Source organism: Peromyscus eremicus, chromosome 6 (genome assembly GCF_949786415.1).
Source record: "Peromyscus eremicus chromosome 6, PerEre_H2_v1, whole genome shotgun sequence".
In the NCBI taxonomy this organism is placed as follows: domain Eukaryota; kingdom Metazoa; phylum Chordata; class Mammalia; order Rodentia; family Cricetidae; genus Peromyscus; species Peromyscus eremicus.
The window spans coordinates 27,497,693-27,523,825 of record NC_081421.1 but is presented as its reverse complement, the minus strand read 5'-3'; the positions used below and the strand labels follow the sequence as shown (position 1 = coordinate 27,523,825).

The 26,133-nt window shown below is 42.6% G+C and overlaps 1 protein-coding gene and 1 long non-coding RNA gene across 6 annotated transcripts in view; one reads left to right on the top strand and one right to left on the bottom strand.

Moving 5' to 3' along the window:
• Phc3 (polyhomeotic homolog 3) overlaps positions 1 to 18,502 on the bottom strand; it is a 69,944-nt gene extending 51,442 nt beyond the window's left edge. For all 5 annotated transcript variants that reach the window (XM_059265302.1, XM_059265304.1, XM_059265305.1 and 2 more), the window contains exons 1-4: positions 18,428 to 18,502; positions 14,391 to 14,556; positions 10,631 to 10,786; positions 7,059 to 7,136 (exon numbers count right to left, since the gene is read on the bottom strand). In XM_059265302.1, coding sequence (XP_059121285.1) covers positions 7,059 to 7,136; positions 10,631 to 10,786; positions 14,391 to 14,556; positions 18,428 to 18,441 — 414 coding nt within the window. In that variant the 5' untranslated portion in view covers positions 18,442 to 18,502. The remainder of the gene's footprint in view (positions 1 to 7,058; positions 7,137 to 10,630; positions 10,787 to 14,390; positions 14,557 to 18,427) is intronic.
• On the top strand, positions 12,559 to 13,153 carry LOC131912986 (uncharacterized). The gene is made up of 2 exons (XR_009379775.1): positions 12,559 to 12,666; positions 13,075 to 13,153. It is a non-coding gene; the product is annotated as an uncharacterized LOC131912986 (long non-coding RNA).
• Positions 18,503 to 26,133: the final 7,631 nt, after the last annotated feature.

The following is a 26,133-nucleotide window of genomic DNA, read 5'->3' as shown; positions in this document are numbered from 1 at the left end:
GTACCTGACTTTGGTCCCAGCACCAACATAAAAGGTGGCACACATCTATAATCTCAGCACTGGGCAGGCAGAGAGAGAGGATCCCTGGGACTTGCCTGATGGCTACTGTGAGGCAGGCAAGGAGCTCCAGGTTCAATTACCGACCCTGTCTCCAAAATGAAAATGAAATATGATCACAACAGACACCTGTAGCACTAAGCTTAAAGAGTCTTATTAATAAAATCAAACCTGAGGCCAGGTATTGGGGTGAATGCTGGAAGATCAGAGAAGCAGAACAAGCCACAGCCACCTCACCTTGCCAATTCCTCAGCTGATCCTGTTTCCTCAGACTGGAAGCTTCTGTGTCCTCATCCCAATGGCTCTCAGCTGAACTGCTGCTAGAAAGCCTGAAGCTTAACCAGCTAAAAGCTTCTAGTTTCTAGTCCTCACGCTTTATATGCCATTTTGCTTTCCGCCATCACTCCCTGGGATTAAAGGCATGAGTCACCATGCTTGGCTATATCCTTGAACACATGGATTTCTACCTCTGGAATGCTAGGATTAAAGGCGTGTGCTACCACTGCCTATCCTCTATGTTTAATATTGTGGCTGTTCTGTCTCTGACCCCAGATAAGTTTATTAGAGTGCACAATATTTTGGGGAACACAATACCACCACAGACACCCTCTGTGGACTTCAGTCTTCCACGCACAAGGATGAATGCACTCACACCCAAAAGTACTGGAACAGATTCTTCTCCTAAGTGTAAAAGACTAACACAGAATCCAACATAATAATGACACCTGAAACTGAGCTGTTTCAGAATGAGCTCTGAAAACTTTTTTCTAAAAACTAACATCCCATATAAGACTAATGTATGCTGTGGGATGTTCTGTATGGCAAATGTGTTGCTAATTAGTCAATAAATAAAACACTGATTGGCCATTGGCTAGGCAGGAAGTGTAGGCGGGACAAGGAGGAGAATAAAGCTGGGAAGTGGAAGGCTGAGTCAGAGACACACTGCCAGCCGCCATGATGACAAACAGCATGAGAAGATGCCGGTAAGCCACGAGCCACGTGGCAAGGTATAGATTAATGGAAATGGATTAATTTAAGCTGTAAGAACAGTTAGCAAGAAGCCTGCCACGGCCATACAGTTTGAAAGCAACGTAAGTCTCTGTGTTTACTTGGTCGGGTTTGAGCGGCTGTGGGACTGGCAGGTGAGAAAGATTTGCCCTGACTGTGGGCCAGGCAGGAAAACTTTAGCTACAAATGTATGTATTACAATCCCCTCAAATCTTTCCTGTTCACCACCATGCTAGTTAAGAAAAGGAAGCCAATTATCACTTGGTTATATACTTAAATACTTTCAATGTCTAGGTATAATTCTTCAAATGAATATTGCTGTTCATGAAAGAAGGCTCTGTAACTCATGTGCATATTCAAGACAACTAGTACCAATTAAATGCTGAACAATAGATAATTGGCTGCCTTCCCATAAGCACCATCCGAAAATCTCATTATTACTAGGTCAGAATCAGACCCTCTTCTATTGCCCAATTTCAGACAATGGGACTGTATCCTAAAAGGATTCTGTTTGCAGATAACCTACTTGCAACAATAAAAAGCCTATATTACAATTATCTATTGTATATTCTAGCTTATGCTCATTATTCCTACCATTCACCCTTCAATGAAATAGACACTTATATTTTTATCATACATGTAAACTGTGGTAGTTTGAATGAAAATGCCCCCATAGGCTCACAAGGATTGGCACTATTGAGAGGTGTGGCCTTGTTGGAGAAAGTGTGTCACTGGAGGTAGGTTTTGAGGTCTCAAAAGCTCAAGCCAGACCTAGTGTGTCTTGTTCTCTTCCTGTTCCCTGTAGATCCAGGTGTAGAACTCTCAGCTACCTCTTCAGCACCATGCCTGCCTGTATACCACCGTGCCTCCCATCATGATTTTAATGGACTAAACCTCTGAACTGTAAACCAACCCCAATTAAATGTTTTCCTTTAAAGGAGTTATCAAGGTCATAGTGTCTCTTCAAAGCAATAGAACACTAAGACAAACTATTTAAGAAACCCTGAAAGAGTCATGAATTAACATCTAAATCACTGGTACTCAAACTATTTAATGAAATCTCTCTTCAAAAACAATATTATTGAAAATTTAAAAACCGATCTATCTGGCTAACTTTAAGATCCAAAGCCTGGTCTAAGTCTACAATAAGAAACACCACAACCCAACAACTTGAGCAACAGAAATGTAGGACAGAGACTGTGCTCAGTGGTAGAGCTGTATAAGGCATGTATGAAGGCCTGTATTCAGTTCCCAGCACCACAAACTTTAAGAACAGAAATTTGTTTTTCATAGTTGTGGGGAGTATGGGAGTCCAAATCAAAGTGCTGGCCCATCAAGTTTCTGATGTAGGCTCTCTTCTTAGCTAGCAGCGTGCTACCTTCTCCTAAACCCTCCCATGCTAGAGAGATCACTGGCAACTTTTCCTCTTTGATAGATAGCAATTCTCTCATATGAGAGCTCCACCCTAAAGACCTCATTTAAATCAGTTCACTACAGAGTCTATTTCTAGTATAGAAACATGGATTAGGTTTTCAACATGAATTCTGGGAAGACACAATTCAGTTCATATCATTGTTTACTGAATCTTCTCTCTTTAATCTAAATTTAGGGATATCTGGATGAAGAAAAACTAGAAAATCTAAATAGACAATATTGCAAAAGCTTGGAGTGCAGGCAAGTTAAACGGCTTGCTTGCCCTAAGTTACATCACTGGCCAGTTATAGAGTTTAACATGAAAACCCATGTCCATTCACTCAAGGTTTCATAATTGGGTATTCTCAAAACCCAAATTTTCTTTTTAAAAAAGATTTCTTTTTAATTATGTATATATGTAGGGGGTAGAAGGGAATTGCAGGTGTATGCAGTGCCTACAGAGGCCAAAAGAAGACATCAGATCCTCACGCCCAGGAGTAGCCAGCCTACATAAAAGGAACTCAGTAGTATTTCTGTGGACTTTTTGTTTCATTTTGCTTTTTTTTTTTTTTTTTTTTTTTTTTTTTAATTTTTGGTCTTTTGTTCGCTTGATTTTCATTTTGTAGGTTTGTTTTCGGGGGTTTTGTTGTTTGTCATACTTCTTGTTTGGGGTTGTTTTTTCTGCTTTTTTTTTTTTTTTTTTTTGGAAAGAGAGAACATAAAGTTGAGTGGCTAAGGACGAAGGGAGTGTCTACAAGGAGTTAGAAGACAGGAAAAACAAGATCAAAAACCTCAGCATAGGCTAGGAGATGGTGGCACATGCCTTTAATCCCAGCACTCGGGAGGCAAAGGCAGGTGGATCTCTGTGAGTTCAAGGCCAGCCTGATTTACAATGTGAGTTCCAGGATAGGCTCCAAAGCAACACAGAGAAACCCTGTCTTGGGAAAAAAAAAAAAAAAAAAAAAGACCTCAGCATAATAAAACCAGACACATTGCCCAGCACTCAGGAGAGAGGCAGGCCTATCTCTATGAGTTCAAGGCCAGCCTGGTCTATAGAGCAAGTTCCAGGAATAGCCAGGGCTACACAGAAAAATCCTATCTTGAAAAAAAAAACCAGACACATAGAACCTGATAGAAGAGAAAGTAAGGAGTAGCCTTGAATACACTATCACAAGAGACAATTTCCTGCACTTAACACTAATAGCACAGACACTAAGATCAACAATTAATAAATGGATCCTCATGAAACTAAAAAGCTTCTGTAAGTCAAAGGACACTGTCAAAAGGACAAAACGGCAGCCTACAGAATGGGAAAAGTTTTTTTTACCAACTCCACAACTGATAGAGAACTAATATCCAAAATACATAAAAAACTCAAACTAGATATCAAAAAACCAAATAATCCAATTAAAAATGGAATACTGATATAAACACAGAATTCTCAAAAGATGAATCTCAAAAGGCTGAGAAACAAAGAAATGTTCAACATCCTTAGCCATCAGGGAAATGCAAATCAAAACTACTTTGAGATTCCATCTTTGTTGGAGTCCACTAGGTTTCCTAGTGGCTGTACCCAGCAGGACTGCATACCAGGTTGATTGGACCACGCCTGAGTACCTGGTGTTTTAAGGGTCTACACTTGACTGTAACTAGCAAGGGGGAGGTCCTTTGCCCGTCCGTTGGCATTGTTATAAATAGCCCTTTGGAATAAAGCTCTGGGCCGGTGGATAAGGATCCAGGCCCACCAGAGGCTATCCTGTGTTTCTATCTGTTTCTCTCCCCTCTTTATTTCTACCTAAGTCTCTTATCCCTCATTCCTCAAGAGTCTCTGGGGTAAATAAATGTGGGAGCTGGTCTCCCACACATCTTATACCTGTCAGAATGGCTAAGATCAATAACACAAGTTACAGCTCATGTTAGTGAGGATGTGGAGCAAGGGGAACACTCCTCCATTGCTGGTGGGAGTGCAAACTTGTACAGCCATTATGGAAACCAATATGGCGGTTCCTCAGAAAACTGGGAATCACTCTATCTCAAGATCCAGCTATACCCAAAGGACACTCCACCTTACCACAAGGACACTTGCTCAACTATGTTCATTGTGGCTTTATTCAAAATAGCCAGAAACTAAAAATAATCTAGATGTCCCTCAACTGAAGAATAAATAAAGAAAATGAGTAAACTTACACAATTGAGTATTAAGCTGTTAAAAAAAAAAAATGACATTACAAAATTTGGAGGCAAATGATGGAACTAGAAAAAATATCATCCTGAGTGAAGTAACCCAGAACCAGAAAGACAAACATGGTATGTACTCACTTATAAGAGGACATTAGCTGTTAAGTAAGTGATAATCAAGCTACAATCCAGAGACCCAAGGAGGTTAGGTAAGGACGAGGGCTCTGGAAAGACGCATGGATCTCCCTGGGAAGAGGAAATAGAATAGGTTTTGAGGGTGCACTGGGGGTAGGTGGGAACAGCAGGAGGGATCAAGTAGAGAGTATGGGGAGAGACAGCTGAAATTGGGGGATATCTGGGGGAACAGTGTGGAAACATAGTGCAGTGGAAACTTCCTGGAATCTAATGAGGACTCCTAGTAATGAAGGATGTGGAGTCTGAACTGGCCATCTTCTGTAACCAAGCAAGGCTTCCAGTGGTAGGACTGGGCTGCATTCTCAGTTGAGTTGTTGGCTGAGGAGGTCCCATGGAGATCCCTTCACAACCCAGGCAGATGCTAGAACAGAGTGTTGCTCTCCAAAAACCGATGGGGGGAGGGTGTTGCTGAGGACAACATCCTCACATCTCATGAATATAGGGAGGTCAAGGTGGTGCCTACATGGAGCCTTCACCCCTACATTCTAGTCTCTTTGGTATGGGAAGGTATTCTGCAGGCTATGGAAAGAAAAACCTGGACACCAACCCAGTCACAAAATCTTCCACCTACAACCAGCCATGCCTACAAGATGTACTGGGGCAACGATGGCTCAGCATTTACAGAAGTGGCCAACCAATGTCTGGTTTCACTTGAGGCCCATGCCACAAGAGCATGCCCCCACCCTACAGTGCCTAGATGGCCAGGAACTGGAGACTGGCTAGCCTAGAGATCTAGGGAAGAACCAAACATGACTGATCAAAAAAGAAAAAAAAAGCAATGAAATGATTCATGCTATTCTCATAGAATGGTGCCTTGTCCAGTCTTCATAGAGCCTTTCTCCGTAGCAGATGGGAGTGGGTGCAGAGACCCACAGTCACACATTATGCAGAGGGTTGTGCCCCCACCCCCATCTTGGAAAACCAAGCAGAAGAGGGGAGAAAAGATTGTTAGGAGGCCGGGTGGTGGTGGCGCATGCCTGTAATCCCAGCACTCGGGAGGCAAAGGCAGGTGGATCTCTGTGAGTTCGAGGCCAGCCTGGTCTACAGAGCTAGTCCAGGACAGGCTCCAAAGCTACCGAGAAACCCTATCTCGAAAAACCAAAAAAAAAAAAAAAGATTGTTACGAGTCAGAGGGGATGAAGGACACCAGGAGAACATGAGTAGACTGCCACCTAATAATTCATTGCTCATTATTACTTCCTAGAGACTTCTGTTACCACACCCTGTCTCTGCTGTGGGATATTTGTACACTTTGTAATGATATATTATTGCTGTGACTGGTTTAATAAAGAGCTGAATGACTAATAGCTGGACAGGAGGTATAGGTGGACTTCTGGGAAGAAAGAGAGGAAGTAGATGAATCTCAGCACAGGGAAGACACTAGGGAACAAGTTGGACACACAGAATGGAAGAAAGGTAAAAAGCCACGTGGCAAAATGTAGATTAATATAAAGGGATTCATTTAAGTTGTAAGAGCTAGTGGGGCAAGTCTAAGCTAAGGCTGAGCTTTCATAATTAAAGTCTCCGTGTCATTATTTGGGAACTGGCGGTCCAGAAAAAAATCCAACTACATGTCTCTCTACTGAGTTTTATTAAGTGACTCTGACCACTGTAATGTGCTTCTGGTCAAATCACTCATGGAACAGCTAGCTACCCAGAACAGTAAACAAAACAGACATGATGTTATTTTTTACCTGACATCTACCCCTTCATACTTCTTTTACCCAACCAGCCACTCAGTTTTGGCATACTTCTGTCTGGCTTAGGACAAGTAGTACTAATTATGTCATTTAAAAATACATTCACTTGGAATTATAGTTTCTGTAAGTACCTCACACATAAAATCATAAGGAGAAAAACCACTTTTTTGTTTGTTTTTGTTTTGTTTTGTTTTGTTTCGAGACAAGGTTTCTCTGTGTAACCCTGGCTGTCCTGGAACTCACTATACAGATCATGCTGGCCTTGAATTCACAAAGATCCACCTGCCTCTGCCTTCAGAGAGCTGGAATTAAAGGTGTGTGCCACCACTGCCCGGCAAAATAAGCCTTTTTTTTAAAACCTCCAACTTTCAGAAGTTATATCTCCAACCCTCTTACTCTCATTTCCAGGTACTCATTAATTAAATAGCAGCTTCATAAATAACAAGTTTCCTTTTAGAAAACAACAATTAAAAATTTTAAATCCAGGAGAAATTTTAGGATACTTACAGATGTCTGGGACATACTTGACTGTTGTGTGACACTTCCTGTGGGGGATGTAGATGGTCTTCCACTGGACAAACTTGCCTAAAATAATAAAACTATTGTAATACGTCTGTAAAAACATAAAGTTAAAAACTCCCTTGAGGGGAAAAAAAACAAACACTTCCTTGAGCCACAATAATACAAAACTACAATAAAAATGCTCAAGTCTATGCATGAAACAAATCATTTTACATTCAACATGGCTTGACCCTGGCCATTTTTTTTTTTTTTTTTTTTTTAAGGAAAAAGCAAAGCTGAAGTGAAAGCAAAGGCCCCCCTGGCTAGTCTTATTTCTACATTTCTGTATGTATTTACTTTGTGTTCCTGTATACATGTGCTTCACAGAACACAGCTTCTACCATCTGGGTCCAGGGAGGAGACTCAGTTCATCAAACTTGTTGCCAAGCTTAGCAGCAGGTGCCTTTACCCTCTAAGCCATCTCAAAGACCTAATCTTGTCTTATCAGCTGCACTCTCATAATGCGCATTATGTTGGTACACTGTCCTATGTTGTCTGAGCTCACTGAGTAGCTGGTACTAGAAGTGGAATTGCCCCCCACAAACTTCAGCCCCAAGCATGTCCATTATGTTTGTCTCTACTGAGACCCCTTGTCTGGGGTGGGCTGGACTCACTAACTCTGTGACATGAGGGGAGAAAGAAGCAAAACAGCCCCAGAGTAAAACCCATCCAATGTTCTTATGTCTACCCCATGAAATAAAAGTGCCTGCACTGGGCTGGAAAGACGGCTCAGTAGTGAAGAGAGCTACTCTTGCAGATGGAGCAGAGCTGGAGTCCTAGCATCCATGAAAAGTGGCTCACAACTGCCTGTAACTGCAACTCCAGGGGATCCAATGACCTCTTCTGGCCTCCACAGGCACTAGCATACAGGTGTGCATACAAACACACACATACACATAAATAAATAATAAAATCTTTAAATAAGTAAATAATAAAGTAAAAGGGAAAGAAAAGCTGGAAGTTTGGCTGTAGGGGGAAGGGGTGTGGGTGGAGCTCAACCACGCAGAGAAAGCTCAACTGGAAACTCTAGATGACTTCCTCACTTCTCTGTTGGTTTTTGCTGGAGGTTGTAAGCACCAATGTGATGATGTTACCTCTATACACTGCTATGCATTCTTTTACTTGGAAGCCTCACCCAACAGGATACCCTGCTCCAGCTGGGCATGTCCACTGGGAACTCTAGCTAGTTGGGTTTCTGCTGGCTGGCTGTTTGTAAACCCCTGACCTGATGGCATTACTTCTCTGCTGTTGCTTATGCTGGTGATTGGGAGCCTCACCTGAGGGGACACTCATCTCCATCCAGGACACTCTGTTAGGAACGACAACTGACTGCCTCAATGGGGCTTGCCCTGCTGGCTATTTTGAGCACCTGATTTGATAATGTTTTTCTTTCTATCTATTTATCTAACCTTCTACTTTCGATTACTATTTACTTAATAAGCTGATTCACTCAAAACAAAAAAATATGCCAGATGGTGGTGGTGCATGCCTTTAATCCCAGCACTGGGGAGGCAGAGGCAGCTGGAGCTCTGTGAGTTCGAGGCCAGCTTGTCTACAGAGTGAGTTCCAGGACAGCCAGGGCTACACAGAGAAACCCTGTCTCGAAAAACCAAAAACCAAAACCAAAACAAACAACATGGCTCTGGTCAGTCACTCTTCAGACTGTGAGAACAACCATCATCAATTTCACTCCTCTGTTATCTTTAGTTGAGCTCCCTACTCCATCACAAAGAAGACACTAAAAGCTGCAGAGATGGCTCTGTGGGTAAGAAGAGCCCTTGCTCTGTAAGCATTCACATAAAAAGCCAGGCGTGGCTTTACATTCCTTTAAGCCCAGCACTAAAGGATAAAGACAGGGAGATCCTGCAGGCTGTAGCCTCGCTGAAACAGTGAGCTTCCGATTCCTGAGAGACCCTGTTTCAAGGCAATCAGATAGAAGAATTACAGAGAGAGAGCATCCTGCTCTGGCCTCCACATGTGCACACATGAGTACATACATTGGACATTTGAGTACACACACAATCACACACTCATGTGTAATCACACATAACACACCAAAACTACTAATAATTTTGTTAAAAAAGAAAATGAAGCCAGGCAGTTGTGGTGCATGCCTTTAATCCCAACACTCAGGAGGAAGAGACAAGTGGATCTCCAAGTTCGAGGCCAGCCTGGTCTACAGAGTTAAGTTCCAGGACAGCCAGAGCTATACAGAGAAATCCTGTCTTGAAGGAAGGAAGGAAGGAAGGAAGGAAGGAAGGAAGGAAGGAAGGAAGGAAGGAAGGAAGGAAGGAAGGAAGGAAGGAAAGAAAAGAGGAAAGGAAAGAGGAAAGAAAAGAGGAAAGGAAAAAGGAAAGGAAAGGAAAGGAAAGGAAAGGAAAGGAAAGGAAAGGAAAGGAAAGGAAAGGAAAGGAAAAGAAAAAGAAACTCAAACTCAAGCTATATCAACAGTCAGTGAGTTTCAATTTTCTTAAATCATAAATATAACTGTCATTTAAAGTATTATTTTAAATTCTACTGAAGCTGGTGATTGTGGCACATGCCTTTAATCCCAGCACTTAGGAGGCAGAGGCAGGCGGATCTCTGTGAGTTCTAGGCCAGCCTGGTCTACAGAGCAAGTTCCAGAGAAACCCTGTCTTGAAAAAAAAAAAAAAAAATTCTACTATTGAAGCCTGGCTTAGTGGTACACATCTCTAATACCAGCATTTGGGAGGCAGAAGCAGGTGGATCTCTGTGAGATTGAGGCCAACCTGGTCTAGATTGTGACTTCTTGAAGACCCTGTCCTTAAAAAAAGAAAAAAAAAATTCAAAAGCACACTATTGAAAAGAAGCAAGAGCTGGTACCTATGGATAATAGAAATAGATTTTTTTTCCAGGTTCTGTGAATTAAGATTATTTTCTGGTGAGATTTAAGATTAACAACTAAATCTCACAAAAATTTTAAACTGTACAATATTAATGAAAATGTTTTCTAAAAAACAAACATTTGATCATTAAGTTACTGATAGGACTAATTTCATTTTTTAGAAAGGCACACACACACACACACACACACACACACACACACACACACACACATCTGTATACTGTCACATGGCCACCTCTGAAGAGCAGGAGTGACAGGTGTAGAAAGAATGAGCAACTCTACATCTTCCTCTTGTAATTTTATTCCACTTGATGTTCTTTAATGAATACCTACATAAGAAAAAAAAACTAACTTGCTTTTGGCTAAAAAAAAAAAAAAATGTAATTCATATAACCTTAGGGATTCAACGTCCCTAAAGTTTTTAGAGACAAAAGTACACCATGAAGACTTCGATCAAGAGCAACAAGACAACACACACACACACCCATTCTCCTCCAGTGAACTTGTATTTGTCAGCCTACTAGCCTGTCTCCTCCAGGGGAAAGCATCACAGGCCTCCTTAGAACGCCAACACAACACCTGCCTACTTATTTTCAGTTACACTCTATCTAACATAAACTGTGGCCTCTGAGTGGTCCACTTAGTTTCTCACCTGAACAGCAGCAAGGCTCTGGAGCTGGGAGCTGCTTAGATGCTGCTGCTGAAGAGCGGCCGTGTGCAGCATCAAGTGCTGTTGCTGAGCCGCGTACATCTGCTGGAGGTACTGAGCAGCCGAGCTGGGGGGGCGATGCAATGCCTGTTGAATTACCTGTGATAAGGTAAGGACCCTATGTCAAACCAGCATCTCAACCTGTCTTTTCCCCTCTGCTTCAGAGGTTCTATACACAGGCTCTACCATCGTTAACTCCAGATCAACCATTAGCTTAACCATAAACTTTAGGATAAAAAGTGGCAGTTTAAGTTTTTACTACTTTAACAGTCAATGTCATTGAGCTTACTGATACATTTACCTATTGTTACATGTCACTAGGTTAAATTACCCAGATCATTCACTTAAAGTAGAATGGGACAAACATGTGAAATCTTAAATCTCATTAGTAGTCAAAAAAAAAAAAAACCTTACTAGTCAAAGGGATATAGTACTTTACAACTTTTGGATGGACAAAGTTCAAAAGAATACTACTACTAACCAGGAAAACACCCCTTCCTAGACTAGCAGTAACAATTTCAGTTTCATAGCCTTTCTGCATACAACTTGGTAAGTTTCAGGGCATATGTAGAGAGTGCTTTCACCATGCAGCCATTACAAACCGTGATACAGACACATGCAATGACCACCAGCTGCATGTCCAGCAAGGACATAAAAATGGCTAGAGTAAAGAAATAGGTTTAACTTTAAACTGAACTTGAATTTTAATTTTAATATCAATTGCTACAGGTATACCTAGTGACTTCTGTATTATACAATAACATGAAGTACCAACACATCACAAGGTAAAGAAAATCATTTTGAGTAGGATACCATTTGGTCTTAAAATACTCAAGGAGATAATAAAGGTGAATATGTTAGTGATGACCTTTAGTGTCTGATTTAAACTTTCCTACACATGTCTCAAAGTCTACAATTATATTAAACATTGTATAAAATTAAGCCAGCCTGGGCTGGGCTACAGAGTGAGTTCCAGGAAAGGCTCCAAAGCTACATAGAGAAACCCTGTCTCAAAAAAAAAAAAAAAAAAAAAAAAAAAAAAAATGTATAAAATTAAAAAGGTATTTCTCTTTGAAAATAATTTTTAAATTTATAAAAAATACCCAATTTTATATTTCCACATAGGAACAGTCTTAATCTTTTTTTAAAAGTGCATTTCTTTGTGTACTGGTGTACCATAGCGTGTGCGTGCGTGTGTGTGTGTGTGTGTGTGTGTGTGTGTGTGTGTGTGTGGTCAGAGGACAACTTGCAGGAGCTGGCTCCTTCCTTCCACCAAGTGGGCTCTGGGAATCAGACTCAGGCAGTCCAGCTTAGAGACAGATGCCTTTATCTGCTGCACCATCACCAGCTCCTGGGACTTTGGTGGAAGAATATTTGAAAAACTCCTAGAGCTGGAAGGTTGGCTCAGTTAAAGATGAGTATGGTCCCAGCACCATGCGGCAGTTCACAACTGCCTATAACACCTATAACACCATCTTCTGGCGGGTAAGTGGCACCCACAAGGTCTATGTATATACATGCAGGCAAACACAGACATAAAAAACGTGTACAGGGCTGTTGAGAACACTCGTTCTTTCAAAGGACCCAGATTCAGTGCCCAGCACCCATGTGGCTCTCACCCATCCATAGCTCCAGCTCTAGGACCTTCCTGGGCACTTCATGCACTTGGTGGACATACACACACACACGCAGGCAAAACACTCTTACACAAACATATCCAATTTTTTTAATAAAATTGAGTAATTTTGTTAAAAATAAACTCATAGAAACCATTAATTATAGTACTTGTTAGCAAAGGTAAAGTCTGAGCCTACACAGAGGTCAAGTATTCTAAAAAGACAACAGAAAACTCCTCCCTCCCTCTGTTCAAAGGTAAGTCAGACTGCCTCGTCAGCCCACGTGACTCTGAACAGCAGAGCTCTAATCTCAGCACTCAGCAGTCTCACAGGACTGCCGGAGTGAGAACACCAGAACTCATGGTAAGTAGGGAGAGCTGACATAAAGCCATGAATCCCTTCACTCAGATCTCCACCAGTTACTGTTCACTTGTGTGTGTTCCTATCTCTCTCCAACTACAGACTGTTCCTGTTCCAAACTCTTCTCACACACTCCTAATTGAGTCCTCATAGCAGAAGACTATGGACGAAACACTAAGTGACTCACAACTACAGTATTTCTCTTTGGTCAGAAAAATCCATATATGATATTCTAATTCCATAACCAATTTCTAAAAACTCACACTCAATAACAAGTGAATAATCAACTTAATGCCCAATTCCCTCAGAATAGTAATGTCCTATGTCAGCATAGTCTATTCACCACAGACACTGTAATGGCAAATTAAAGGCACAATACACCATTCTTACTTTGCTTCTCTACTGAAACAGGGTGAAGAAAACCAACATGACTAAAAGAGAAAGCTTGAAAGTTAAAGAACTACTTAAGTGGCTTTGAAAACACTTTAGATGAGGTAATTCAATGATCTGTAATAACTAGAGTTTGACTTCCTGTGAGACATATCAGCACCTGCAATGTCTCTAGTAACATTTCATTTTAAATTTACCCAGCTTAAGTGAAAATGAAAAAAAATAGCATAGTCAAATATCATACCATCTGGATGCTCTTCACTCTAATATCCTTCCACATATCTCTCACCACAGAGAAAAAAGAAGGCATTAAAAGCACACTGTGCATTCAAAGTTGACTTTCTGCTGAGCTGACTAGGTCTCCAACAGTTCTCTATCTACCATGGAAGAAGAGAGCACAGGGAGAGGACAGCACAAACAGGAAGAATGCAATTATTAAAGAGCATTTTGACCCCAGCACTAAAAACCCTTAAAGAATGCACCTGAAGAGCCTATAAAATGAAGGCGAGTAACACAGAAGCCGCAGGAACTCGGAGAAGGCAGAGCAGTCAATGGCAGAGCCGAAGGTAGAAAACCTACCAGCAATGTGAATTTGGAATTATTTAGTCTATTTAAAACACTGTCTTCCCATTTGTAAAATGCCTCCTGTATAGAGTTCTGGAGATGATTAAACAAAGTAATCCACACAAGGAAAGCATTTCTTAAATGCTTGGCACATAAAAACTGTTCAATAGACAGACGCCACTGTCATTCATTAGAAACCTGTAACGTCCCCCACAGTTCTTGATGCTTCGTTTAACTCTCACAGTAACTGATAAAGTACACAGTGTCATCTGCATTTTCCTGTTTTCTGGGACCCAAGGGCACACAGAGAACCCATCAGGCTACAACACTCACGTCTTTTTAAACAATACTTTATTGTCTCTGTTGGTCTAAAGTTCAACTAGGCCGTTTTTACTTTCTCAATTAAGTGACTACATAAAAGTTTTTCTAAATATTCTCTTCGCTCTCTACCACAGAGGCTGTAGAGCCTCCTGCTTAGTGCTCTCATACCATCTGAGTGTGAGAAGCTCTCTGTAAGGGGCATAGTGGGCTCAAATACAAAATTAAGACAGAAAAGCAGCTATCCTAAATATCTCACAAGTAATATTTTCACTCTTACAGCAGCACTTAGAGACATTCAATTATAATTTTCCTGACACATAATCTTATAAGCATCATATAGACAAATGTAAGCCCTCTCAATAGTACAATTGTTAAATAACTTCATTGGTTTTTAAAAACTTAATGAGTCTGCCATCTTCAGGCTTAACCTCCCATGCATATAGCTGAAGTACCTGAACAGCATGTCGGTCTGAACCGCTGTAGACAGAGATCTGCGGTTGCTGCATTCGAGAGGAGGAAGTGGTGATGGTGGTGGTGGTGGTGCTACTGGCTGTTGTTGACACAGAAGATGTTCCAGAGCTTGGCTCGCTATCCATAGCCGTACTGTGATCCTTAAATCTAGTAGACAACACAAAGGATCAGTACTGGTAAAAAGCACTGTCTTAGGAGCTTTAATGAATGCTCACTACAAAGAAATAATTAGTTCAGAGTCTAAATGTCTAGGGAGGCCTTAATACAATAAAGCCAGCACACAATCACCAAATAGGGGGGAAACATACTTCCCCACATACAGAATAATTGATGGGTAGCATCTGCTAAACTGAATTCAAACGACGCAGAACAGCAACGGAGACGAAACCTTGATTGAAGTTTCCGTTTGCACTATTGAAAAAGGACAGATCTGAGAGAGAGAGTGGACACAGGGTCCTAGTCCTAATCCATAAGCTATCTGAATTGACACCCATTGGCAATGGGAAAACAAATTTTCTCCATGGAGTCTCACTGGATCTATCTACCAAGCACACTACAGGGCAGGTCCTAGGCCCAGGAGTAGTTAGCCAATGCAGAAAGAACTTGGTGGACTTTCTGCTTCATTTTGCTTCGTTTTGGCAATTTTTGTCTAGACTTGGTCTTTTGCCTATTTATTTTGATTTTTGCTTTTATGAGTTTTTTTTTGGGGGGGGGGGTTCTGGAGTTTTCTTTTTCTTTTTTCTTCTCCCCTATCCCCTGAGGCAGGGTTTCTCTGTGTAGCCCTGACTGTCCTGGAATTCACAGAGATTCACCGGCCTCTGCCTCCCGAGTGCTGAGATTAAAGGTGTGAGCCACCACCATCCAGCTGTTTCTAGGGTTTTGTTTTTGTTTTTATGTTTGTTTGTTTAAAAAAGACTGAGAGGAAAAGAACAGAAAGTTGGGTAGGTAGGGAGATAGGGGGAATCTGGGAGGAATTGAGGAGGGAAAAAAAAACGTAATTAAAATATATTATGTGAAATTTTCTTTTCCAATATAAAAGATAATTTGAAGCCCAACGGTGGTGATGCACACCTTTGATCCCAGTACTCAGGAGGCACAGAGGCAGGTGGATCTCTGTGAGTTCAAGGACAGTCTGGTCTTCAAACTGAGATCCAGAACAGCCAAGGCAACACAGAGAAACCCTGTCCAAAAAAAAAAGACAGATTTGAAACCAAGCAATATCAGAGTTCTTTACTTATTTCTGTCTTCTTGGGTGTCTGGAGGAAAGAACATATGTATCTTTGTGCCTGTGTGCTCCTATACATGCATTTGGGGAGTTATGGACAGCTCGGAGCCACAGTGTGGGTATTGGGAATTGAACCTGGGTCCTTTGCTAACTGCTGGCCATCTCTCCACCCCTCAAAGTCATTCTTTAGTGACGATTCCTAAGGACTTATATTCACTAGTTTAACTGTAGGTGCCACGTGGTTATTTAAAAATAAAGTCTTATTAAACCTGGTATGGTGGCTCACACACATGTAATTCCAGCACTTTGAGAAATATGTCATCCTTAGCTACATAAGTAAGAAGTCAGCCTAGGCTACACAAGACCCTGTCTCAAAAAAAAAAAGTAATTTAAAAATAAAAATTAAAGCCAGGAGGTGGTGACGCACACCTTTAATCCCAGCACTCGGGAGGCAGAAGGATCTCTGTGAGTTCGAGGCTAGCCTGGTCTACAGAGTGAGTTCCAGGACAGGCTCCAAAACCGCAGAGTAACCCTGTCTCAAAAAAACAAACAAAAAAAAATTAAAATTAAAAATAGTGAGGATGAAGAGATGGTTCAATGGTTAAGACCACTGGCTGTTCTTGCAAAGGGCCTGGGTTTGATGCCCAGCACCCACACAGAGGCTCATAACCTCAGAAACTGAGTCCCAGAATCAGATACCTTCTTCTGGCCTCTGAGGAGCCAGGCACATACCATGGAGTAATGCAGAGACATATATGCAGGCAAAATACCCATACACATAAAAATTTTAAGTTAATTTTTTCAACTCGTTTTTTTTTTATTAGTCTACAACATTGACCTTACTAATTCTAGTAACAGAGTTTAGCTTAATAACAGACTAGGGAAATGAAGCAGCAAATAAAAGCAACTTCTTACATCCTTACAAAAATCTTTTTTCACAGAGAATTGCTCTAAAATTTGGGGTGGTGGTGAAATATAACTGATTCACTTTCCTATATACAGCAAGTAAAGTACATTTTTGTATCAAACTTTCTAATCTTTTTCCTTTAATATTACAATCTTATGTCATTTATGTTGTGGTACAAAGTTTCACCTAATAAGAAATCTATATGTTAATAAACTCAAACCTCTAAGGTCAATTGCAAAGGCTTCCATGTTGTTACAAACTAAAAGCACATTAGTTGTTACTCCAGGGTCAGAAACCCACGTGAGATTTTACTAGTTTCCTCTTTCTTTACTTGTCTTTTTCTCCTGAGAAATAAAATTTGAACCAACCGACATTCCCATCGTTGACAAGAATGTATCGAGAACATTGCTGTTCTTTCTAAAACAAAACAGGGTATCACTACGTAGCCCAGGCTGGCCTCAATGAGACTCCACATTCTCCAGCCCACCATATCTGAATTACATCCAATTTAGAAGGGAGAAAAGTGAAAGGAAAAAAGGAGGGGAATGATTTCCCACTAACTTTTATTGTAAGTTGAATCAAACATTTTTATACTTCGCTGCTATTTTTGGTTTTTTTTGTTTTTTTTTGTTTTTTGTTTGTTTGTTTGTTTGTTTGTTTGTTTGGTTTTTTTTTGGTTTTTCGAGACAGGGTTTCTCTGTGTAGCTTTGCGCCTTTCCTGGGACTCACTTGGTAGCCCAGGCTGGCCTCGAACTCACAGAGATCCGCCTGGCTCTGCCTCCCGAGTGCTGGGATTAAAGGAGTGCGCCACCACCGCCCGGCTACTTCACTGCTATTTTTTTAATTGCCTTCCAATCACCCAACCACAGCGTCATATTGTACATGTTCAATACTGCACACAATCAGCAGTGAGGTAAATAAAACCTTGATCAAACTACCCTCTGTCGTAACACTTCTGCACCATGACCAATGACATTCCCTACACCACCGCAAACCCTGGTCTTTCAAAGTCTTATTCTGCTCAGCTGTGCTCTCAAGCCCAAATGCGACGACGGCAAGTAGTTCTGACCTACCAAAAATGGTCACAGAGAACCGAGACATCAATTCTAAACACTGGTGAGTGCAACTGGCCAAAAATCATCGCAGACATTTCGAGGCCTGGTACAAAAGAACTCTTTTGATAAGTGCATGGGCTTGACATGGAAATACCTGCACCGTTCAGCTCTGGTATGCCAGAGGCCTACCCGGGAAGCAGTAAGTTTCAAGTCGCTAACCGAGCATACCATCACAGCGCCACACAAGAATGCGGCCCTGCAGGGAGGGAGGCACGCCGCTGCAGCCCGAGCCCGCTGCAGCCCGAGCCCGCTGCAGCCCGAGCCCGGACGGGGAATGCAAGGAAAGGCCCGGGGCCTCGGCCTCGGCCAGCCGCAGCTGCGGCCCGGACGCCTCCCCGCGGTCCCCCGCAGCTCCCGCCGCAAGCCGGACAGACTGACGGACGGACGGACGGCGACGGGCCGCAGGAGCCAGCGCGGAGGCCTGGCGGCGCCCGCCCAGCCCGACACACCTCGGCGGGGCCCGCCGCCGGAGTGACAGCCCCGGAAGAGCGCCCCAGGGCTGGCGTCCCGGGAGGCCCCGGAGGCCCGGTCCCCGGGGTGGCCCCGGTAGGGCCGCGGGGCCGGACCGCGCCATACGCACTCCCGAGGGGAGGCTGACGGGACCTGCCATCCTCCTCCTCCCCTGCCCGGGCTCCTCCACCACGCCGCGGCTCCCGCCTCTCCTCCGCCCTGCGCTGTCAGCCTCGGGACCCTGAGAGCTCCCTCAGGGGGACGTGTCGCTGCCCTCACTCGCCCCCCGGTTACGACATCAGTCACCAGCAAGTCACTCACTCCGCTTCCGCCATCTTCTCTCCTCCATCACTAACGCGGGGTGCGCATGCGCCTCCCCTTCCCCCTGCAAGCGCGGAGGGGCGGGGTCCGAGCTGTGGGGGGGGGGGCGAGGTCACGTGAGGCCAGCTGTCTCCCGCCAGCTCAGCCCCGCGGAGGGGCCAGTGTCTCCCTACTTGTTAGCGGTCCTTCCCGGCCACCCTCTGTTTCTATTCAGAATCTTTGTCTGAGACCGGGGCCTGCGACAAAAATGAGAAAGTTCTGCTTAGCGCTGAGAGTGTAGAAGTTGAGAGAGCGTGCATGAAGTCCTAGGTTCAATCCCCAGCAGCACCACATCAACCACGTGTGGTGGGGCGTGGAAAGGGTAGGCAGGAAAAATAAAAATTCAAACTCATCCTAGGCTGTTATATAGAAAGTTTAAGACTAGTCTGGGATATATGAAACCGGAGACCGTGTCTCAGAAAAAAAGAAGGCCAGATGTGTATCCAAAGTAGTCTTAATCTGCTGAGTGGATTTTGTAGATATCCATACACATACATAATGACTTGACTTCACAGATCCATGAAGTAAGTAAATCTCTACTGCTCTTGACAGAAAATGAAGCATACTGATCGTGAACAATGTCTCATATTTCCTGAAATAAAGTCAGGGTTACTGTTGCTGTGATAAAAGACCATGCTCAAAGCACATTGGGGAGAAAGGGGTTCCTTTGCCTTACACTTCCATCACAGTTCACCATCAAAGGAAGTCAGGACTCTAGCTTGTGTCAAACTGACATAAAACAGCCAGTACAACTGACCCCCTTGTCAATTTGACGCAGAAACAAAATGCTGTTAAGCCACAACCTTTCCTTTCTTTTTCATCCTCAAGGTCACATAGAAATAAAGACATCACAGTATAAAACATTTTACAAACTTTAAAAGTCCCACAGTCTTTACATTTTTAAACACTTAAAAATTCAGTCTCTTTTCAAATCCAAAGTCTTTTATGATCTAATGTCTCTCAACAGTGGGCTCCTATAAAATCAAAAATGAATTAAATACTTCCTTACTTCAAGAGGGAAGAACCAGGCCACAGTCACAATCAAATCAAACCAAAACCAAATCCCAACTGTGTAAATTACCAAACTGTGTAAATTGTCCACTGTCTAGGATCCACTCACAATCTACTGAGATCCCCCAAGGGCTTGGGTCAAGTCTCCGGCTCCACCTTCTGCAGCACACACAGCTTGTCTTCAGCTTGTCTTCTAGTACCTAGCTGGCTCCAGGAAGGCTGCTGTTTTGGGTGGTCATCTCATGGTACTGGCATCTCCAAAATGCTAGGGTCTTCTGTGGCAACTGGCCTGCACTTTCACCAGTAGCCTCTCCTGGCCTCTCTTCATGGTGCCAAGCCTGAACTGCCTGCTCTCCATGACCCCAGCATGTCTTCAAAACCAGCATCACCTGAGTGACTCTTTTTTTTTTTTTTTTTTTGGTTTTTCGAGACAGGGTTTCTCTGTGTAGCTTTGCGCCTTTCCTGGAACTCACTTGGTAGTCCAGGCTGGCCTCGAACTCACAGAGATCCACCTGGCTCTGCCTCCCGAGTGCTGGGATTAAAGGCGTGCGCCACCACCGCCCGGCGAAACTCAAATTGTTCTTTTTTTTTTTTTTTTTTTTTTTTTTTTTAGGTTTTTTTTGAGACAGGGTTTCTCTGTGTAGCTTTGTGCCTTTCCTGGATCTCGCTCTGTAGACCAGGCTGGCCTCGAACTCAGAGATCCGCCTGGCTCTGCCTCCCGAGTGCTAGGATTAAAGGCGTGCGCCACCACCGCCCGGCCTGAGTGACTCTTAACACTACCAAGTTCAGCTGCCTGCATGAGGTACAACCTTGGTCACCTCTGGAACACAGCTTCTGTGTGCTGACTCTGAGGAAACACTTCCCAGACGATTTCACCCTAATGATGCTGGTCTCTTCTTCATCCTGCTAATTTCTCGGCCCCAGGTGACTGCCATCAATTATCTCACTTCGATGAATGAAGTGAAAGTTTCATTTCATGATTCTGATCACTTGTTAGTCACAGCTGACTCTTCAGCCCCAGCTGACCAGAACTACAGATTCTTAATTCAAAATATGCAATAGTGACTCTCAAACTTCCCTCTGGAACTTCACAAGCCAGGAGGCCTCCACCCTCTGCATTTCTCATACATTACATTCTAGTCTTCCAAGGCCCACAGAACAGCTCACCAAGCTTTGAACACCCAATGAACAGCCCTGGTACCAAAATCTGTATTAGTCAGGGTTCTCTAGAGGAACAGACTTCATAGACTGAAACACATACACACACACACACACACACACACACACACACACACACACACACACACACACACGGGGAGGGGGTGGGTGCAAGGAGGGAGAGAAGGAGATTTATTAGAGTGGCTTACAAGCTGTGGTCCAACAATGCTGTTTACCAACAGAGAGTCCAAGGATCCAGCAGTTGTTCAGTCCACAAGGCTGGTGTCTCAGCTGATCTTCAGTATAGGCCAAAATCCCGGAGAAGTAAGCACTAATGCCAGCAAAGGAAGGGACTTGCCAACCAGAGTGAGGGCAAGCAGGCAGAGAGCAAGGGTCCTTCCCCCATGTCTTTTATATAGGCTACCAGCAGAAGGAGTGGCCCATATTAGAGGTGGGTCTTCCCACCACAAAAGATCCAGATTAAAAATGGGTCTTCCCAGCTGGGCAGTGGTGGCAGGCACCTTTGCACACCTTTAATCCCAGCACTCAGGAGGCACTGGGAGGTACATCTCTGTGAGTTGGAGGCCAGCCTGGTCTACAGAGCGAGTTCCAGGACAGCCAGAGCTACACAGAGAAACCCTGTCTCGAAAAACAAAAACAAATATAAAAACAACAACAACAAAAAAATGTGGGTCTTCCCCTTCAAATGACTCAATTAAGAAAAAAAAATCCCTCATAGGTGTACCCAGCCACGAGAGTTTTAGTTAACTCCAGCTTTAGCCAAGTTGACAACCAAGAATACCCATCACATACAATAACTGAGAAATGCAATATTACTATAAACCCATCTTAAAGGATGACATGGTTGAATGAAAATACACTTACCTCAGAAGGGAGAACAGCATTTCCTGTGGGTCTTACAATGTCCCTGTTCCTCTTTGTCAAATCTGTTAGCAATTTTTAAAAATTATTTTGTATTCTGTCTCAGGCCTACTGAAACTCATTAAGACCCTTCGGAAAGTTTTATATACTAGTTGGAGAAATGCACAGTCATATATTTGGATGAAAGAGGCATAAAATTTCATTATATAAGTTAGAATAAAGCATATAGACTTGCTTTCTCTTACTGAAAGTAATGTGCTATAACCAAACACTTACTAAATTGAGTACTATAGAAACTGAAAATGTCTCTATAACCTGCTACCTCACAGGCCCTCTTGCAAATGGTCAGCCTGTCAGTCACATGATTGCCAGTCCTATCTTCCTTTGTATACTTGTGGGTGGTGGCACATACTGTTGGCTGTGTCTCCCCGGGCGCTGAATAGTGCACAGAGCATTAAAGCTGCAAGAGCACTTAGATGTCATGTGATCCACTGTAGCAAGAACCCATGGTAACTGCAAAATTTGGACTGTGACCTCCCATGACCCCCATAGCGGCATTGCCATCTGCCACAATACTTCAGTACAAGTAGGTAAGTACCCAAGAAGCACTCGATGACCCAGTTTCTACTCAGCCTTTCTGTATAGTGTACATGTATCACCCTGGCATCCCAGAAGAGTTTGAGAAGCGAGGCTTTAGGATGAAGCCAATCTGAGTCCTTTTTCTGTCAGACCATCATTTGTAAACCCCTGAAATCTGCTCAGCTCCACCTTCAAATGATAGGCTCACCTCTGTCCCCACCACCAGGGGCACAAATGAATTTACCAAAATACACATCAGTTGTCATTGTATACCACCTCCATGTTGCCAGCTGTGATAGTTAGCCATAATTGTCTACTTGATGCAACCTAAATCATGGGAAGAGAGCTTCAGTAAGGAATTGTCTACGTTAGGTGTGTCTGTAGGCTGTTGTGTTAATTAAATTAATTGATATGGAAAGACCCAGCCCACTGCAGGCAGCCTCATTCCCCAGGCAAGGGCTCCTGAACTGTATGAGTGGAGCCACTAAGTCAACTCAAGCAAGCAGGTGTGTATTAACCTCCCTCGGCTCTCGGCTGTGGATGGGTGTGACTAGCTGTTTGATATCCTGCCTCAACTTGTCTATAATGACAGACTGTAACCTGGAATTGTGAGCTAAAACAAACCATTTCTTCACTGAGTTGATTTTTGTCAGGGTAGTTTAGCACAGCAACAGAAAGGAAACCAGCCTAGGTTTCTCCCAGACCACAGCAGTATGCATTGGCATGTCACCCTGCTTCAATTCTTTTTCTTCTGTGTTCTGTTGTTCATGCAGTAGCTCCAAAAAGAAATGTAAACCACAGTGTGGCACTGTCCTGCTAAAATTCTCTGATGTCTTTCCATCCTCAGTCAGAGCCTTGAATTCTCACCACCGACTTGCGATATGCATGCTTGAATACTCTTTCCATTTCTATCTCTTGTTCTCTCTCTCTTCTCACTCTCTCCTAGCCAGGACCTTCACCACACACTTCTGCTATGATATTCCACCTCACCACAGGCCCAAAAGCACCTTCCCACCGGGCGGTGGTGGTGGCGGCGGCGGCGGCGGCGGCGGCGGCGGCGGCGGCGGCGGCGCACGCCTTTAATCCCAGCACTCGGGAGGCAGAGGCAGGTGGATCTCTGAGTTCCAGGCCAGCCTGGTCTACAGAGTGAGTTCCAGGACAGCCAGAGCTACATAGGTGTCTTGAGAAACAAACAAAAAAGTACATGTCCCTCTAAAACCTCTGAAACCATGGGCCATTTCCTCCTTTATAAGTTATTTATCTATTTTGTTATAGTTACAAAAGCTGATTTACACACTAGATTATTCATTCTACAACAAATTTTAGGCCTCGACATAGTATTGTAAGAGCCCAGAAGCAATGTACTCTTTGTAAAGGAAATAGAATATTTTTCAGGTAATTCAGTATTTGGAAAAGGTTAGCTGGGCATGTCATTCCCAGCACTCAGGAGGTAAAGGTAGGAGGACCAGAAATTCAAGGTCATCTTCAGCTAGCATATGTATCCTTTAAGATGCTGGTCACTGGCTTATACTCAATGAGGTTAAGAAACCGCATCCTCTAATGAGATCACATAGCAATATCTTGGTCCGTTCTGTGCTCATCTAAAGAATCAATGTCTTCACTCTCTATTCCTCCCTCAAATGTCCCCTGATTTCTGAATCTCTCAGGACTAAATCCTAAGGACCTTTTTTTTTTTTTTTTTTTTTTAAAAAAAAAAAAAAAAAGGTCTTTTTATTCAAAAACATCTTCTTGCTGCCTTTAGACTTCAGCCTCTTCAAATTCCTTACCATTCAGACACAAAGAAAGCCTTTCCCCTGCTCTGCATTTATAGTCGCCATCAGTTCCACCAAAAATAGCAGTAAAGAAAACTGAGGAGAGAGGCAGCATGCGTTGAACGCTGATTGACTGCTCTGCATGAGCTATCCCATCCAATGCACACAGCATCCGTGAAGTAGATCTCAGTCTTCATCTTGCAGAAGTGGATAGTCATGTTAGTAAGATTAAGTCACCTGAACAAGCCACATGGTTACTCAATAGTAGAACCGGCATGCATGGTTTTTCATTGAAATGGATTTTATTAATTATGTGTGCACACACGCACATGATGCATGCAAGTGTGGTCTGCACGTGGAGGTCAGAGGACAACCCTCAGGAGTCAGTTCTCTTCTAGTACTGGGCGTCTAGGGATCAAACTTAGTGTAACAAACACCTTTACCCACTGAGCCTTCTGACCGGCACTCAGAGGCAGGTTTTGACTCACTTTCTCTACCTATTGTCTTCATTTGGGCATTGGTTTTCAGGTTCTGCATCGCATTTTCTCCTGTCAGTTCTCACAGTCACTCCCAGATGGAATCAGCTGTTTCTGCAGTATTCAATACTCATAGTACTCTCCAAGTGTTTTCTTTAATTGAGATATAATTTACATAACGTAAAATTTATTTAAAGTATATACGCAGGTGTGTGTATGTAAATACGTACACATTATTATATAATCATTAGCATTTTGTAATTTCAAAAAATTTCTATCACCCCTCATGTAACCACCCCATGTTGATCACATATCGTTCCTTTCTCCACCTTTCCTGCTACTCCAGGTAACAACTAACCTGCTTTCTGTCTCTATGGATCGCCTATGCCATACATTTAATAGAAAAAGAATCATATAATATGTAGTTTAGTATATAAGGTCTCTTTGACGTACTGTTTTCAAGATTTGTGTAGTTTGTGTGTACCAGTGATTCCTTCCTTTTACCACTGAACGATACTATGTGGGTATACTACATTTTTGTTTATCCACTCATCATTTGAAGAACATTTTGGGGTTTTGTTGTTATTATTATTGTGTGATAGTTTGGGAGGGTTGGATGTATGTGAGCAAGCAGTCTTCCAAAGCTGGAATTACAGGTGAGCTGCCAGGCCCATCCAGAATTTATGCGGTTTCTAGGGATCTGAATTCTGTCCGATGATTTGTGTCAGAGATGTACTCTGAAGTTCAGCATGTTTAATTCCTTTTGTTTGTTTGTTTGGTTGGTTGGTTTTTATTTATTTATTTATTTATTTATTTATTTATTTATTTATTTATTTATTTATTTATTTTGAAGCTGAGGATCAAACCCAGGGCCTTGTGCTTGCTAGGCAAGCATTCTACCATTGAGCTAAATCCCCAACCCCGGTTGGTTGGTTTTTAAAACAGGGTTTCTTTGTGTAGCCTTGGCTGTCCTGGAACTAGCTCTGTAGACCAGGCTGGCCCAGAACTCATAGAGATCCACCTACTAGCTCAGCACATTTAATTCTATGAAGTCAAATTCATCTTTTTTTTTTTTTTTTTTAAATCCTCTGTGTAAACCTAACTGGTCTGGAGGTCACAGAAATCCACCTGCCTCTGCTAGGATCCAAGGCGTGCTTCACCACGCCCTGTCCTTTTTATTCTTTTGTTGTTTGTGGTTTTGGAATCATATATAAGAAATCATTCTTCAAGATCATAAAGACTAACTACATTTTCTCCTAAATGTTTTATAATTTAAACTCTTACATCTAGGTCTTTGACCTGCTTTACGTTTATTTTTATAAACAGCTGAGATAGAGGTCCGGCTTCACTCCTTTGTGTATGGATGAACAGCTAATTGTCCCAGAATCACTTGTTTAAAAGCAACAGTGAAACTATTCTTTCCCCCATTGACTTACCTTGAACTTTATCACATGCTTTTAAGTAAATATTGACAGAGCTCTGCTACTATGAGCTACTTAAGTGTAGAGTTTATTTTCCTTCCTTAATGTCTACCACAGGACTATATATATGAAATAAGCCTTCAATAAATGTATCTAATGGGTGAAAAGCTGATTCACGATTTCTATGTCAACCAATAAATGATGAAGCTAGACCATGCACGGTGCATGGTAAGGTTTTAAATATGAAGCTGAAACTCAAATAATTTCTCAAATCAAAGGTTCCCAGCTCAGAGTCTTAGAATTATAGACTCCATGGGTCCTGGAGAGCATCAGTCCTGTCTTTTCTGCTGAGGAAAAGCAGGCTTGAA